We start from the raw sequence: 17023 nt of genomic DNA, 5'->3' as shown, positions 1-17023 counted from the left end.
AAAATTTCAATTGGTTATCATGCCATTAAATCTATGTAAAATAGTATATTATTTTCAGAGTGCTGCTGTTGACACATATATATTTAACTTAATTATTCTGAATAAAAAAATGTATATAATAATTGTTGATTTATTTTAACATTACAAAATGATGAGAACTTGTTCAGGGATTCTATTGTAATGATGCAACTCTTGTAACCTTTTACACCACGAAAATGATAGGAGAATAACAACACTTACTTTTTGTTGTTAAGGGACAAATAACATAACTCTTAAGTCTTTATTGAAAGCATCCAATTATAAATTTAAGGAGAACTACATGTGACAGACAACTACCACACCTTACGATTCAGATACTTAAATATCATCACACACACACACACACACTCTAAGCAATACCACAATACATGAAAGATTGTGACTTAAAATAAGCATGTTTTGCTCATCAGTTTCAATTAACTTTGTGGCAGTTAGTACGAATTTGACCATTGTTCCCTGTTAAAGGACTAAGGTTTCCCATTTTGACCATGGCACTAGCAAAGTCAGCATAGAAAGTTGAAGGGCTGGTGCTATAGGTACTGACTTGAGAATCTGTAGAACCACCACTAAAAAGTTGCTGATCAGAATGTAGAAGCCCTTTTTTGTTTACTAGATTCTTGAAATAAGCATTGTCAAATAACACATTGGTTGTGACATCAAGAGGGGAGAGGTTGCTGTCACCATCAGTGCTTGGACAATTTGATTTCACTGACGTTGCAAAATCTGAATCAATGTTGCTTTCATTGTAAATGCGGCCTCTGAAGAATTGGCATTTGGCTTGCCCTGTTGTATGTGCTCCTAAAGATATATACACAAATTTTGGTAAAAAGGTCCTTAATCATGATATAAATTGATTAATTAGATATAAATGAAAGTCCTTGAAAGTTTTTTTCATGTATTTTTAATTTACCTGAGAGGACTACCATCTCTTTGGTGGTAAACCCCTTATTTGAAAAGGCAGATATGAGATCACTGAGATCCATTAATGGGGATGGGATATCCTTAGTGGCAGCATCTTTACTTGCAGTTGTTGAATCTCTTCTGCCTAACCCAACAGTCCACGATGGACCACCCAACTGATATCATCAAAATACCAATAAGTAAAAGCTTTAATTAAATTAAAAATAAAGTGTTAAACATTAACTTTAAAGTTGAGTTCCAGCACTTAATATTAATAATATTTTTTTATTTTAAAAAATAGAAGTATTTGTTATAATTCTAAAGCTGAAGTAAAAAAAAATAAAATCCTTCAATTAATCATACTTAAGATTTCAAGATATACATGAATTTCTAATAAAAGATTCAAAATGCCAATTAATGAGTGCAACAGGTCTGAATATATTCAATCTTAGTAGAGTATAATAAATTAAAATTGTTCCTATACAAGACATTTTTTTTAATAAACACAGTATAATTTTAAAACTGATGTGTGTGTATTCCTGTTTTATTTATCTTGGTTTCTATGAGTTCAAATATTGATTATTGTATTAATTAAATTAACTTACTGCTACAACAGAATCACGAGCAGCAACAGCAACAATATCTGCACAAGAAACAATTCCAGGACAAGCAGTCTCTAACTGACTTTTGATGTCGTCAATCACTTCAAAACCTCTCAGAGAATTCACATTTGCACCAGCTGACTTCTCTCCGGTGAAGCTCGATGTGTCATCTAATAGAACTGATGCATCACATCCCTACAAGACCACTCATAACATTCAATAAAGACACAAATATTCTCCACTATACTAGTAAATTATGTGTATTGCAAGCAACGCATACTAGCTAGCTACATTCTATTCCATGACGAAGTCAATAAAAATTTATTATTTTCTTAAACTCATCTCTAATAATTGATATTAATAAAACTATTATTTTATATGTAAGGGTTTTGTTAGCTCCAGCATTTCTTTAAGCATTTAAAAAAAATAAACAAACAAATAAATAAACACATTTATTGTATTAAAGTTATAAAAAGTATTTAATAAAAATTTAGTATTATTAATTGTTTAAAACTCAGTTGTAATATAATACTTTGGAAGTCATATATATGTACATGCATTTTTGTGCAAGGTGAGTGAATAAGAATAATGCATGCATTTGGCATGAGTGAGGGAGATGAAGGATGAGGGAAAGAAGTTATATAGAACGTGCATTAACGAAGCAATCGTGGAAATGAAGACGGAGCAAGGACGCGCCCATGCGATGCTCTTTGTTAACTGCACTCAGCACAGCAGATTTTATGGTAGAGAGGGCTTTGGGGCATGTTGTTCCATAGAAATCTGAAGATAGCTGAGCAGAAGCTATAGCAAAAAGGGGAAACAAAATAGAGAAGCAAAATATGTCATAACGTGAGTTGAAAGCCATAGTCCAAAAAATCACCAACACTAGCAATGAGAATTGTGAAGGTCAAGTTTTAAACTTGTGGATATTCTTTGAGTAAACACTGATCCTCGAGCTTAATTTATAGAGGCATGCGCGCTCCATTTTGGACTTCATGCAACATTATTTTGTCTCTTTTGTTATGATCAATTTAATTTAATATAATTTAGTCAAAATACCAGAAAAAGAAACACCACATATGGGTTATTGGGTTTCAACCAAATTCTCCCATTTTATTAATTACTACTAGTTGCTTAATTATTTTGAGTTGTAAAGTTGATGGAAAAAAGGAAAATTGATTCCTTATTGAATTAGTAGATTTGGAAAATTTTGCTTGCCAAGCTGCAAATGTAATGAAGAAGGTTTGAAGTACATATATAAATTGTTCTCTTTTGAAAAATTCTTTGCGGCACTAAAATAATAAACAATAAATTTGAATGTCACGTCAACCTTTTGTATTATAAAGTGATAATATATTAACAAACATACCCTGGATATAAAGCACAACACACTAGATATACACAGGAATAATCAAGGGAAAATAAAGTATACTTTAAACGACTTTGGGTCGCATGCATCGCATTCTTTGTTTTTGCCATTAACTGTAATTTACTACTGTGTATTTCTTTAATGTTAGTGTTATGGGCATGTGAAAACGAATCAAAGAGAGAGATACTCAGTATTTGAAATAAATATTTCACATTCAAAATTAAGGTGTAGAGCAATGGCCAAAGCAAAAGGAAAAACTAATTTTTTAAAATAAAAATTGGTTCAATGCTTTGACATGTGAAGTTTAATTTGCTTTTAGAATGCCAAACTCCAATAACTAATTTTCTCCAGCATGCTTGGATAATAACGTAATACTGAGCAATAATAGTCATAAATGCTAGCTACCAACTTATATATTCAACACCTCTACCATAAGAAAATTAAATGTTAATACCCAACGAATAGTAGTCACCATATTTCTATTCACTACTAAAGGAAAAATTGTACAAGGAAAAATTGTACAAGGGTCCTTGTATGTCGTGCTTTTCTTTCATAAACTATTGGAGTTTGGAATGTGAACATGAGATTAAAGGAATCAAGTTAGTCAACAAAATTATTTCCCAAACTTGGAACCAAGTTCTGCCAATCTGCCAAACTTAAGAACATTCCACATGTATGATAATGTTAATAATAATAACAAAAGTAAACGTTAAATACAAAAAGGGTCTAAAAGGTTCATATTTGAAGTGGTTTGAGAGAAGATCATGCTGATGAAGAGTTTATAATGACATCATAAGTTGGCATTCTCTAACAAATTAGAAGTTAGCATTATACGTACATTGACTTTTCATTCATCACTAGCATATTCAATGTCTCAGGTGAGGTCCACCGTTTATCCTTTGTGTCACATTTTGATAAATTTGGAATATTGATTTCTACTTTCTCCATTCATTTGAATTTGCAAGCAAGCAGTCGAAATGGAATATAAGAAGCAAGATGATGACTACCTACTTACTGTTGCCCAACACCCCACTAACTAAATTCATGGTTTACACCTTTCTTTTGGGCTCTCTTTCAGAGTGCAGCGGTGCAAGTATACAAAAATGGGTAACTAGTTAAATTACTCCCTAAATCAGTTATGTTATTTCTTGAATGATAAAAATTAGGCCTAAAGTTCTTGAATGTGCAATTTTTCAATTCAGATAGTCCATGTCAGGAACCTCAACAATTGCATTGACCAATGAAAATACGTATATGGAGTCTTCTCTGACCAACTAAATACATATGAAGGAACTGAGTGTAATTTATATCCTCCATAAATTATTACTTTAGGACTAAATTAATTATCAATGCAAAATCTTGAAATTGCAAAGGCGTTAATTTTGTCATTATCTTCTATGTAATTGAGAAACTCTCCTTGGATAAATATAATAGAGAATTATAAAACGAGGAATACTACTGAAATTAATGCCTGCATATTCAATTTCATAATTAGGCATATAAAGAACTTTTTTTTTGTCAATTTTTTTGAAGAAATAATTTTACAAATCCTACAACCTAATTGAATCTAAATTAACACCACTTTAGCTGTTGCAATGTGCAACCAAAATCCTTTTCGAATTACTGTCATCTCTCCTTATGGTAAATGTTATGATGGCGTTGAATTTTCATTGGCAAAAATAACCCATTCTTCCCACGCACAATAGTAGTAATAATAATAATACAGTGCAGCCTCCCTCATCAAACGTAGCTCCTCACTTGTTTTAACGAAGCTTAATATCATTTTCAATGATACACCAGAAAAGAGTTCTCGCTGGGAGCACTAACCCCGCCATGATTTTGCTGTGCACCTTTTCGACTCGAATAAAATTGTCTCGTGTGATCTTAAAAAATATGAATAAATTGAACAATCAATATATAATGGCTATCTGAAATTCCGATTTCTAAGGCTAAATCTGCGTGTCATCATTTCCACGACTCTATATCATGATTTTCTTCTTTTCTTGCACCTTTAAACAATATGGCAAATCAAAGTTGGTTGATTGGTAAGGGGCTCGCTACTTCTTAAATATGCTTATTGACAAGTATCTGTTACAACTCTCAGAATACAAAGTTCTCTTCCTCTGCAGTATCACTAAGCAATCTATCTCCCGTCTCTCGAAGAGCAGCTGCTGTGGAATCATTTATGCCCAACAGATACTGCAAACGAGACAATTTTTCCGGAGTTGGATTACTCTTCGTGAATATTGCGTAAAGATCAGCAACCTCCTCTTGCACTTCCCATGAGAGTGGCCGTGCGGGCACCGCTTTGTCACAAGCAAGCATATTGTTGAGTGAAGAAACCTGTACAAAAGTCGAGAAACAGTCACACTTGGACTATACCCAACAAAATCTAGAAATATATTACAATTTCTGAACATGAAGCTTCAGAAAATCACTTACCACTCCTTGCCGATTTTTCTGTCTTAATAGTGCCACAGCCTGAATGAGTGAATTCGACAACCTAGTTCGTGCAAGCTCATGAACAACACCTCTAGCTTTCTCTTTATTGATGCTGAGATCCAATGGGATTCTTTCATATACTTCCTCCTCATCGAACTCTCCAGTACCTGATGCGAAAATATCATCAACAGTTTTTTTGAAGAGGGTCTCTCTCAGGTTCTCAGATACCATGTTGTCTATATCAACACTGGCTTCCTTAAGTTCTCTTATCTGCTTAATATTCAGCCTCCCTTGAGTTACTGCAGTTTCAATGGAAGCTGCCATTTTGGTTGTAGTTATATTCTTGATTATCTTCTGAGCATATTCTTGAGGTAACCCAACTTGCTTCTGCAGATTATTAAGCTGCTCCACCCTGGCCTTTGTCAACTGTCCATCAGCTAAAATTACTTCAGCTTGTTGCCTAAAAGCTTGCTCTGCTAGACCTCTATGTACTTCGACTATTTCTTTACCGCTCAAACCAAGAATACCACCAAGTTGATTTAGAAGAATATATTCTGAATCATCCCTCTTTGTAGTGATTTCAGCACCAAATGGAATCCGTTTCACTTCACCAGTTAGACAGAAAAGCAAGTATATCTTGTAAAGATCAATTCTGTCTCTTTCTGGAAGGTCATCTTTAAGAGTAATTTCCGTCTGACCAGGCTTTCCCATCTTTGCTAAAAGTTCTTTGTCTGGTCTTATTTTCTTCAGGGTCTGAAGAGAATCCCAATCCTCATCATCAGTTTGTATCACATCAACCTTTCCAAGATCTTCAGTTGATTCATCATCTGACTCCCCTTTAATGTCCTTCACCAATTGGGTCACGACCAAGGTGTTGAAAGCTATCAACTTCTTTAGTTCTTTTGCAGATTCTGTACGACTCCCAGCTGCCCGTGCCCGTTTTATGTAATTAATAAATATCTTCCTTACCTGTAGTGTGATAAAAAACGATAGAGCAAAAGTTAAACCCATTTCAAATCCAAATACATAAGCAGGTGTCTAATTTCATGAAAAATAGATACTCACAGCCTTGCTTGCAATAGACATAGCAGTCTCCCTGGTTAGTCGCAAGCCATGTGCTGCTTTTCTTACTGATTTCCTGATCTCAGCATCATATCCTTCAACACCTGATTGGATTGCCTCTTTGACAACCTATTAAGGAAAACATGACTCGAATTCTTTAATAAATCCGGCATAAATTGAAACACACTTGCAACACAGTAAAATCAAAAGAATACATGTTCTTCACACAACAATATCTGAACTAACTACAAATTTAGCTTTCCTTTTCAGCTTGGATGCAAGAGAATAGTATGTAGATACATGTCTACAGAGCAAATAGGAGGCTAAATAAATTACAAGAATTTCAGACTAGCAGTTCCAAAGAAACACATTTCAAGAGAATATTGACAAACTCAATCATGCACAAACATTATGACAGTTCAAGTATCAGATAAATGATACAGCAAACAGTTTCAGGGTCTCTATCACCAAGCTACAGATAAATGAGTGCATCATCACCACATGAAAATGTGACTTCCCATTTTAACATTCCAAATAGAGAGCAGAATAAAGTTTGAAAAAGAACTTAAAGAAATAAATGGCAAGAAACGATGCTCTGTAGAAACCTCTTCTGTTCCACTGTCTCTAGAAGCAACATACCATTTTCATTAATTTCTAGCTGTACAAATCAGCAACAACCATGGACAAACCTTAGGTCATGGAGAATGGAAAAGATTGGCATCCTCACACAATAAATGATTCACAAAAGGATGCATGGATTTAAGTAGACATAATCAATGAACTATAGAGGAAGAAAGAAACACAGTACCTTTTCAAACAAACTGCCACAGATATCTGAGTGAGCAGCTTCAACAGTCTGTTGAGGTATACAGAGCATAACACGTAACCTTAACAAAGCAGAAGCATCTTCATCGCTGAGCTCCCCATCAGCCACCAATTGCTGAAGCTTTTGCCGGTATATTTCTTAATATAAAAAAATATAGTTAGATTTTAAAATAATAAAATAAATGACAGAAGGAAGATAACAGTCACATTATGCAAAAAGAGAAGCATGACAACAACTAGGAAAGTAGATACAAAATTAAGATATTACAATCTTAAGATTAAGAACCACATAAATATAACCTTAAAACACAACAGATTCAAAATTCTGGTAAAATTCCAGCTACTGTAAACATAACAAGGATAACAGAGAACAAGTTACCATCATGAATTTCACCAGCCTTTTGTGGATCAAATTGTAATTTATCACACAAATTTTGAAGGAATGCTGCCTTGCTATCTGCCATTTCTAAATCACCGCTTGAGACAGCCTGTGCAAGTTGTTTGCGATATATTTTTGATGTAACATCAAGTGTGATGGCTTCAGCTTCACGTTTACCCAACCCAAATATATTCCTCAACTGATTTAGCGCAACAAGCTGAAATATATGTTAAATATATTAGAAAATAAGCTGTGTCTTATAAATAGTAGTGTTTGAGTAAAGAAAAATAAACCAGATATACATGTCAAATTTCAAAACACAAACTTAATCTATCAGTCATGTGTCTGTGCTTAGCAGAGATCAACCATACAAACAGAATTAGAGAATGAACAAAAGTACATTCAAGGAAGGATCTTATGATTGTAGATTTTAAATGTTAAAAAACTACCAGACTTCAAAGTTTGAGGCTAAAGCTGTATAGCAAGGACAAAGGAATTATTTTACAATATCAAAATGCTCCTACCAAATAAAACCCACTAGCAGTGAAACATGGTAAACAACAAACATGTAGTGGTGCTGAAAACAAATTCTACCTTAAATTGAAATATTTATGATGAGAATGATGGCAACAAGGATTGAATTCAAAACAACCTGTTCAATCAGGCTTTGGCACCATGTAGAAGTGAAAATACAAGGCAGAAAATAGAGAATAAAGAAAGACCAGGAAGGCTCACTATAGGCATAGCTTCATTCAATATTAATGGTCAAATCGAATCCAGAGTTGCACTTGCATTTACTTTAAGTATTCGGAAGCCAAATTATATATCGAAATCATAGGGATAGAGCTCCAATTCACAGCTAGCCCATTACATTTATCTTGTCCAAATATCCATCCATTTTATAATGTCACCACATTCAATGAAATAATTGCAATATTCTGACTCGAGAAAATACTTATCCAAACTCAACTTCAAATGATTATTAGTTTCTATAAAAAAAAATGGATATATTAAGAATTCCATATATTAAATGGATGAAATGGCCATTTACATTGTTATCTTCCATGTGACCGCCAGACAAAGCATTTGCAACATATGCTCTGTAAAGAAGTTTCAAATCCTCTATCTTTTTGTCACCATCATACTCACCACCTGTGCCAAGCGAAAATAAATTAGAGTCAACATAAAGAACTTATAAAATACCTGAAGTAGAACAAGACTAAAAATAATAAAATAAAGTCAGTCAGGAAACATACCCAGTAAAGAAACTGGGCCAACACCTCGGGCAAAGCAATCCACATCAGGATGGTTCTTTAATGTGATGAGTACATTATTGAAAGTCAATATCTTATCAAGCTCCTCTACAGCTTGGCTAACTCCAGAGCTAAAAGATTTTAAATTGATTAGAAGTGGAAATTGTTAATTTGCAAATTGCTTGCATCTATAAAAACCCTAAGAGATTGCAAATAAAATCATTGTGGGGACATCAGAAAACAGAAGCTCAACTATTAATGAAAACCTGTAGTGAATAGTGATCAAATCAGTCAACAAAAACAGTAGCTGAAGTCAGGAAAATCCACCAACATTGAGTGCCAAAAAATAAAAATACTACAAGATACACTTTTTTGGAGAACTAGAACCCTTACACAGCTCTTGTGCGGGATTTCAGTATATCAAGTGCAACTGAAATACTTTCCTCAACCAATTTCCGTGTGCGCTCCTTAAACAAGTTTTCAGCAAGCTTCAAAGGAAATTTTGTTCTTGGTTAATACATAGTAGATTATTTCCCCGTGGAACTCTTTAATAGTGAAAGAAAGGGATATTAAATGAGAAGCAGTCAAAAGTTCTATCTATGAAAGAAGAAATACACCTGATCAGAAAGGCGATACAAGCGTTGTGCTTCTCTCAGTGTAACAAGTTGTTCAGCATCAATATCTGGCAAGAAATGTTTCGTAACAGTTATCTTAGAGAATTACAGATTTCAGAATAAACTTATCAGATGAATGCAATCAGAACATAAAAAGACTTTATTTAATAAGACAAACATATACATAATAAACTAAAGAAAAGCATAATATACAAACTGTTTCTTGACATTAACAGACATTGATTGATGCCAAGTGTACCAAACTATCTTCTTGTAATTTAAGCAAAAACATCATAATTATTTTGATATATAAAATCAAAGTACAAAAATTACAACTTAACTTGAGGATTAACTGGAGCATTAACTACTTCATTACAATAAGAGCTAAAGCTCTAAATGCATTTCATAATGCATAATTACCTCTGCCAACTGATTTGAGCTTGGAAGCATATAATCTTTGGGCATTGTCACGTATAGCAACTTCAACCTACAACATGTATTATTGCAGTCAAAAAAACAAAAATAATAGCATAGCAAAAGAAAAATGACTAGAAAAGCAAATTAAATGATGACAAAAAGATGAAACTAAATCAATGTCAGCGTAGTTTGACTGTTGACAAATGGAAATGTGCGATTTATGCAGCAAAATGTTAGTTCTTTGTTTTTGCAAAAAAACTTGTACATGATAATAGAGTGATTTTCCCAGTCTGATTGCATGACAAAAAACCATATCACACAATACATGACACGTGTATAATCTGATAAATATGTAATTAAATACCTGAGAATCAGTGACCTTGAAAACACGCTTCCATGGTAGAAGGAAGGATGATGCTTCTCCAAAAACAATATTTGACACATATATCAACTTCTGAAATGCCTGCACTGGAGAGACACTAACATGGTCAAGTTCCAAGAATTCACTTAAATCCCTATAGGTATTTCCATCTATTGGCTAAGAATAGTACAATTGAATTGACTTACCCGGCGTTGCTCAATATCTGCTTCCCGATCCCCAACTTCAAGTCTTTGCCTGAAAATTTTCCTACCAATCTGGCCATCAACAAGCATCAAACCAGTAACATAAGTGACTGCTTTCCTTAATGACAATAAAAGTACTCAATCTCCAAGACCGTGCACACCATTAACACACAAGAATACCTCCATATGCATAGCAGCTGCGTCTGGGTCATCAATTCCTAAAGAATTCTTGAAGCTGATGATCCTATCAGCTTCATCACCCTTAAGCTCCTCATCACCAGGAGGAAGCACAGAAGACACGAACCTTAATGAAAAGTCAATGCAAATTAATCATTCACCACAAAACTTCAACAGACATGTCAGTCATAATCTCATCGTCACACTAAGTAAACACACATATACAGAGATATAACAAGAAACGGGAAACTCAATAGAAACTTGATTTGTCACTCACTGGCAATATACATCACAAATCTCTGCTTTAAATGCTTCATCCTGCTTGTTAACACCATACCTACAAAATTAACCATTGAAAAAGAATCAAAACAATTAGATTTATACAATTAAAAATTTTCTTTTCATAATCAATTTAAATTACTTAATCACCGTCAGTTAACGATAACTGACAAACACTGGACCACAACTACCTCTGAATCCAAAATTAGAATTTCAAAGATATAACAAATTTAATTGATAAAATAAATTAAACAAAAACAAAAAAAAAAAACATAACAGCAATTCAAACAAACCTGTTGGCGATTCCATCAATATCTTCCTTCTTTAACATGGAAGGGTTATCAAGCCCTACCACGTAGTTATGCAAGTTCACAGCAGCAACTTGAGGAGCAACCGCATTCAGAGCGTACGCGGCGGCGCCGCCGGCCACGCCCAAAGCGACGGCACCGCCGAGGGCCGCATTCCGGCTCCCGCTGAACTTAGAGCCGAGGCCGTACCCGGCGGCGATGGCTCCGGCAACGACGACGGCGGAGGTTGCCAGCCGCAGCGGCGGTGATAGCTTATCAACGACGAGCTCCAGTCCATTGAGGTCCTTTGGGACTTTCGGCGGCAACGGCGGCGGCGGAGGGGAGGTGGTGGAAGAGCAGCGAGGGAAGGAAACCCTGAAACGGTGTCGTTTGGAGGAGCGGAGAGGGACGAAGGGAGAAGGAAGGAGTGAAGGGTGGTGGTGAGAAGAAGGGATGAGAGTGTGTGAGGGATTCATGATGATTCCCTCTGAAAACGACGTCGTAACGTTGAAGTTTGGTTGTTGCAGAACAGAGGACAGTAGTGTTACAGTTATAGGGTTTAACGAAAAGGAAGAAGAAGAAGATAGGGAGGAGCCTAAATGGGCCTTTCCTGATGGGCCTTTAATCTTCTGTATAAATGGCCCATTTCTCAAAATAAATTTCATATGAACAGTGAATCTGATTGTTCTTATCACAAAGTACTATAGAAGAGGACTGATGAGCTGCTAATTGGGTTTGCAATCAGCTTTTGGATCAGACATGTAAAAGCCCACTAACAGAAAAGTTGTCAGAATGAAAATAAACAATTAAGAATAAACTGGCTTTTAAACCACCCACCCCCCCCCCCCAAAAAAAAAATAGTTAATTGGTAGAAAATTAGAAATTAAGTGACAAGTGACCCAAATATCTTATTTTCAATTAATGGTGTTGGATTATTCAGATTAAGATCGATCAAAACCTAAATATTACCTATAAAATTAAAAATCAAAACGAAAACTTAAGAAGTATAATATATTAGTTAAATTATATATTTAATCTTTATAGTCAATATTTGTTTATGAATTAGATTCTATATTTAAAAATGTTATGTTCTAGTTTGAATATTTTATCACATTTTAATTTATGTTATTGTTATAATGATATAAGAGGATAAAATATAACAAAATATTTATATAAAAATTAAAATACAATTTTTTTAAAGTATAAGAACTAATATGTAAATATGTAAAATATAAGGATCAATTATATATTTTAATTAATTATAATTTTTAAAAGAATATATAACACCAACATGATATTATTTTATACCTTATTTTTAATATTTTTTTAGATAAATTCAAAAAAAGAATTATTTGTAACTAATACTTATTTATCAATTAGTTCATATACTAAAAATAATTATGTTTTAATCTTTGTACAAGTTTTTTATTATATTTTAGTTCCTAGTATGATACATGATTAAAGACAGAATCAAAATGCAAATTAATAACAAAGAGTAAACCATAATAAAATGCTTATAAAAAAATAAAATATAAATTTTTTAAATACAAAGATTAATTTTTAAATAAGTTTTAATTATAAAAATAAAATATAGAATTTAATCTATTATATTTTATCATGTAACATAGTATATAAAATTTATATCATTCAAATATTTATCATAAGATTTTTTTTATATACCTCAAATGAAACTTATTTTTTGTATTAGATTTGGACATAATATATTATTCCTCAAAATTAATACAATCCAAGTTCCGAACTGTAGTAATTTAAATCTTGTAGTTCAACTTACAAAAAACACTTTTATATACTCATGCAACATAACATAACCAACCTTTTATCATGGAACCCATATAACAAATACAACCTATATAGGTTAGTGTATTTCTGATCTCAAGCACTCACATTGTGACCCATCTTAAAATTTTATAATTTAAGAAAAAAATTGTATATATTTTGTAACGTGAGTGACTACTACCACATACTCTCATGTCACAGGAAAATTACTCTTAATATTTTAATATTTTAGGACTTTAACAGCGGCGACATTTTTCACATCTTTATTTTACTTTTTGCTGGTTAGAATGGTAATAATGAAACATAGAAGAACCACAAAAAGAGGATTGAGATTGTATTTACTCATTGTGGATAGCCTTGTTGAATAACATGTTGTCTTTGGAAACTTGTCAATGAAAAGTCTGAAGCTTTCTTTCAAAATGAACTTTAATTTAATTCTTAAAACGGGTTATAATGAATATTCAAACATTGATAGGACTCTCAACTAAAAGAGTTATGAAAAAAAAAAAAACAGGGTCTCATTAAGGACATTAGTTAAAAAGTTGATAAATAAAAATATATATAGTATTTAGCTAATCTGATCTTAAATATATTATTTAGCATTCATAAAAATAAGTAGTTCGTTTTATGAAGAATATCTACTAAGATCATAGTAGATGTATACAAAATAAAATAAACAAATTTATTTTAATGCAATTTCCTTGGACCTAGCTTTTTTTCTGCGGAAAATTAATATTTCTCTTTTTTTTTAAAAATAGAATATTGTAAGGCTGTGGCGTCCCCATTATTACATGCTCTCCAATTTATAATATTTCGTTTTAATTATTTCATCGATTATACCAGAACATTATTCACATAACTATGAGAAAACTCATGGTGAATAGTTCATATTCTGAAATTAAACCTCTATTCTCAGCTCGCTAAAATTTAAGGAGAGAAGAAATTTGTATATATGTTTGATATCTCCAGAAAGTTGACCATTATCTTATATGTTCAAAACATCCATCATATAGGCGAATTCTCAACCTATATTTAAAGGAGTAAGCATTGTAATCAACAAGGAAACTCAAGCAAGATCATAGTTTTTCTTATAATCATGGCAATAGTTGCTGGATAACTATATCTGTGAAACTTCCCTCCAGTTTTGAATAGCTTGAGACACTACTTGTTCAATTAATTGTGCATCCAAAGGGCGAGTATCTTCATTGTTCTCCTGGAATATCCATAATAAATCATTAGTCGCTTCAATCAGTGGCTCCACCAACAAGTTTAAAATATAACCACAAATAAGGGGGAGTCATGATATGAGTACAATATCTAGACACAATTAATAATAAGTAAAGATATATATATTAAATTTAAAATAATAAAATATAGGACAAACTCTACTAAGACTATTATCTTTGAACTTTTGATTGTCATGATTTAGATAATTGTGTGTGTGTGTTGTGATATCATTAATTACTTTGTTTCCAACAGCTTCTAAACTGAAGTTGTCCACACAAGAAACCCTAGCTTGGAGCACCCCAAGGCCCAGCTCTTCAAAGGCTTCCAATATGAACACCAGTAACCCCTGACAACTTGTTTGACTCAGCACCTTGATTACAAAGCCCCCTTCTTGCGTTTCAACTTTAAGCTACAAAATCCATTAATAACAAGCACAAATTAATTATCACAAACATGTGAATTAACTAATAGATTTTCTATCCTATGCACCAAGTGCATAGCTAAGTTAATAGGACATTAAATATTTCCTCTTAACTGCTTTTAATACAAAAAATACTTTCTTTTCAAAACATAAATTATATGATCAGGTTTGTATACCTTAGGCATTGGATCATAGTCAACGATTTCCCGTGCTGTTGCCACTGTTAACTGGTTCAATTCTTGCAGCTTTTGCTTTAAATCTTGCATGTATTCTAACGCATCCAATAACACTGTGGCTTTACGGCGCTGTATAAATACGGAAAACGTTCCATCATATCTCAATATAATCTTCAATTGTTGACCATTACTAGAGGAAAAAATATCAGCAACTAGCTAGAAATGAGATAGTAAAATATATATCTCTCACTGGTACAGGATATACACACACAAGTAGAAAAGAAATGATCAAAGTGAGTACCTGCTTCTATTCAAATGTTAACACTACTGAGTGGGATTAAATAAAGTCTCCCCAGAAGTTTTCATTAATGGGGGTTGAAATATTTTGAATAAGAGAAAAAGAAAATGATGAGTATGATAGAAATCAAATGGGTGTTGCTCTATTTTAAAGTGGATTCTGCATGTAGAAGTTTATCCAGAAACTTAACGAGGGAAAATGGCATGCAAATTGAGAAGAAAGAGATGTTTCAGAGTAATCACCGAGTGGGAGTATGTGATTGAACGAAGCAGTTGTAGGTTCCTGTACATGGCTGTTCTCTTGTGAACCCTGGAAACCATTCTCTCTCTCTTTCTTTCTCTCTCTCTCTCTCTCTCTCTCTCTCTCTCTCTCTCTCTCTCTCTAGCACACACTCTCTCTCTCACAAGAGGACTATATACAAAGAAATCTAAACAATATTTGATGGCTTATAAAGAGGATGAGGACACAGAATCTTGTTGATCACATGTGATGCAGTTTTGGAATTACCATACGCATGAAATGTTTTAACTTCAAGGGTCTTGTTTTTTTCCTCGAGATATTCATTGTCACTGAACCAATTTTGTTCTTCTTAAGCTAATTAAGACCTAGTTTGACACGGCATATTCTAAAATGTTGAAACAGTGCAACTAATAAATTATTGAAAATTTTTTAATTTGAAAATGGCAAGTTAACAAAGAATAACCGAACAAAATTGACTAGCTAGTAAAAGTAGGAAAGTCACTTTGATATTTGATTAGTCCAACTACCTTTAACCATGCCTTGATTTTAGAATGCCTCAAACAAGAACATTAAATCATTTGAATATTGAATGCTAACTTTACAAGCGGGAAAAACATCTAGTACCGTTTCCATCTTATAGTGAAGTGTTATTTTTATTAAGTCAAAATAATTTTATTAACTAGAGAAAGCAATACTTGAGGACAAGTAATTTTATTTTAATTCAAAAATAATATAACCTAATTATGACTTCTTTAAGTTCAATTTAATTTGATGTTTTTCTTATACTCTAATGATATTTTTCATTCAAAAATTAAAAATTTGTTTCTTTTAAAATAAAGAAGTCACTTAAGTGGGTATGATTTCTTTAAATTAGCAATATATATATATTTTACTATAATTTTTTAATAATACATTTTTTGCTCTTGACTGAAATTTATTAAAAATTTACTGAAATATGTAAGTTTGAGTCTTAATTTAATAAATTTTACTCATAGTTTTATAGCTTTTAATAGCCTTCGATTAATAGTGTATTAAAAAAATAGGTTACTAACACTTTTCTTCTAATATAATATTTCTAACTTACCTGAGGAATATATATATATATATATATATATATATATATATATATATATCAATTATGTTGAGCTTTGTTAGTCGGTTTGTTAAAACATATGCAATTTTACTCCTAATGTTACTCATATTCACTTGTTCAAATGCTTAATTGGTAAGAGAATGGAAACTGAACTTTTGTAGGATGAAAAAAAGGAAGTTAATTAATCATTTAGGAGGAATGTGGAGTTGTTGATTTGCCACATTCAATAGCAGTCAAAGTGGATAACAGAGAAAAGGACAACAAGTGCAAGCTGGTGTAAGTTTGTCCAGTAAAATAAGCCATTGATGCATTATACTTATACATGAAAGAAGAAGCGTGTGGGGTCATATAGTAAGAGAAAAAACAAGTACATGTTATGAAAACAAACATTCTTGTGCATGGGAACGTGAAAAACTGATGAAAAGAAATTTTGGTTATGCATTGGCAGCAGTGGGGTTAAGTTGGAATGCTGGCAAGGAATCTCAATGGTTGATCGAGACACCATTCACAGTAGCAACTAGCTTAACGCCTAGCATAAAGTTTCGAAAAACATGTTCTAGCT

General features: G+C 32.8%; 3 protein-coding genes across 3 annotated transcripts; all 3 read right to left on the bottom strand.

Annotated features, from left to right (window-relative positions):
- Positions 1-451: 451 nt before the first annotated feature.
- On the bottom strand, positions 452-2406 carry LOC113849534 (cationic peroxidase 1-like). The gene is made up of 4 exons (XM_027479502.1): positions 2194-2406; positions 1545-1736; positions 950-1115; positions 452-837 (listed from the first exon to the last, which is right to left on the bottom strand). Exons 1-4 carry the CDS (start codon positions 2404-2406, stop codon positions 452-454), a joined length of 957 nt encoding a protein of 318 aa, XP_027335303.1.
- A 1961-nt stretch (positions 2407-4367) lies between these two features.
- LOC113849136 (protein TIC110, chloroplastic-like) lies at positions 4368-11832 on the bottom strand. Its single transcript, XM_027478803.1, has 15 exons — positions 11216-11832; positions 10921-10980; positions 10647-10770; positions 10470-10538; positions 10267-10365; positions 9906-9972; positions 9489-9553; positions 9265-9359; positions 8875-9002; positions 8670-8770; positions 7619-7835; positions 7223-7377; positions 6418-6543; positions 5353-6321; positions 4368-5253 (listed from the first exon to the last, which is right to left on the bottom strand). Exons 1-15 carry the CDS (start codon positions 11683-11685, stop codon positions 5011-5013), a joined length of 2988 nt encoding a protein of 995 aa, XP_027334604.1. The 5' UTR covers positions 11686-11832; the 3' UTR covers positions 4368-5010.
- A 2143-nt stretch (positions 11833-13975) lies between these two features.
- LOC113851375 lies at positions 13976-15505 on the bottom strand. The gene is made up of 4 exons (XM_027481839.1): positions 15371-15505; positions 14831-14959; positions 14472-14642; positions 13976-14219 (listed from the first exon to the last, which is right to left on the bottom strand). The coding sequence occupies exons 1-4, from the start codon at positions 15446-15448 to the stop codon at positions 14124-14126; spliced, it is 474 nt and encodes a 157-aa protein (XP_027337640.1). The 5' UTR covers positions 15449-15505; the 3' UTR covers positions 13976-14123.
- Positions 15506-17023: the final 1518 nt, after the last annotated feature.

The sequence above is a fragment of the Abrus precatorius genome, unplaced genomic scaffold (assembly GCF_003935025.1).
Source record: "Abrus precatorius isolate BTA unplaced genomic scaffold, Abrus_2018 Scaffold9, whole genome shotgun sequence".
In the NCBI taxonomy this organism is placed as follows: domain Eukaryota; kingdom Viridiplantae; phylum Streptophyta; class Magnoliopsida; order Fabales; family Fabaceae; genus Abrus; species Abrus precatorius.
This window is presented reverse-complemented; position numbering and strand designations above follow the sequence as displayed.

Excerpts from the sequence above, each read along its gene's own strand:
- LOC113849534 (XM_027479502.1), bottom strand. The coding sequence starts at position 2,406 with ATGGCTTTCAACTCACGTTATGACATATTTTGCTTCTCTATTTTGTTT. Across the intron at positions 1,737-2,193 it reads TCCACGATTGCTTCGTTAAT|GGATGTGATGCATCAGTTCT; the intron begins GCACGTTCTATA and ends GTGGTCTTGTAG. Across the intron at positions 838-949 it reads AGAGATGGTAGTCCTCTCAG|GAGCACATACAACAGGGCAA; the intron begins GTAAATTAAAAA and ends ATATATCTTTAG.
- LOC113849136 (XM_027478803.1), bottom strand. The coding sequence starts at position 11,685 with ATGAATCCCTCACACACTCTCATCCCTTCTTCTCACCACCACCCTTCA. Across the intron at positions 9,360-9,488 it reads TGTATCGCCTTTCTGATCAG|CTTGCTGAAAACTTGTTTAA; the intron begins GTGTATTTCTTC and ends TTTCCTTTGAAG. Across the intron at positions 5,254-5,352 it reads AGAAAAATCGGCAAGGAGTG|GTTTCTTCACTCAACAATAT; the intron begins GTAAGTGATTTT and ends ACTTTTGTACAG.
- LOC113851375 (XM_027481839.1), bottom strand. The coding sequence starts at position 15,448 with ATGGTTTCCAGGGTTCACAAGAGAACAGCCATGTACAGGAACCTACAA. Across the intron at positions 14,960-15,370 it reads CAATCACATACTCCCACTCG|CGCCGTAAAGCCACAGTGTT; the intron begins GTGATTACTCTG and ends GTATTTATACAG. Across the intron at positions 14,220-14,471 it reads TAGAAGCTGTTGGAAACAAA|GAGAACAATGAAGATACTCG; the intron begins GTAATTAATGAT and ends TGGATATTCCAG.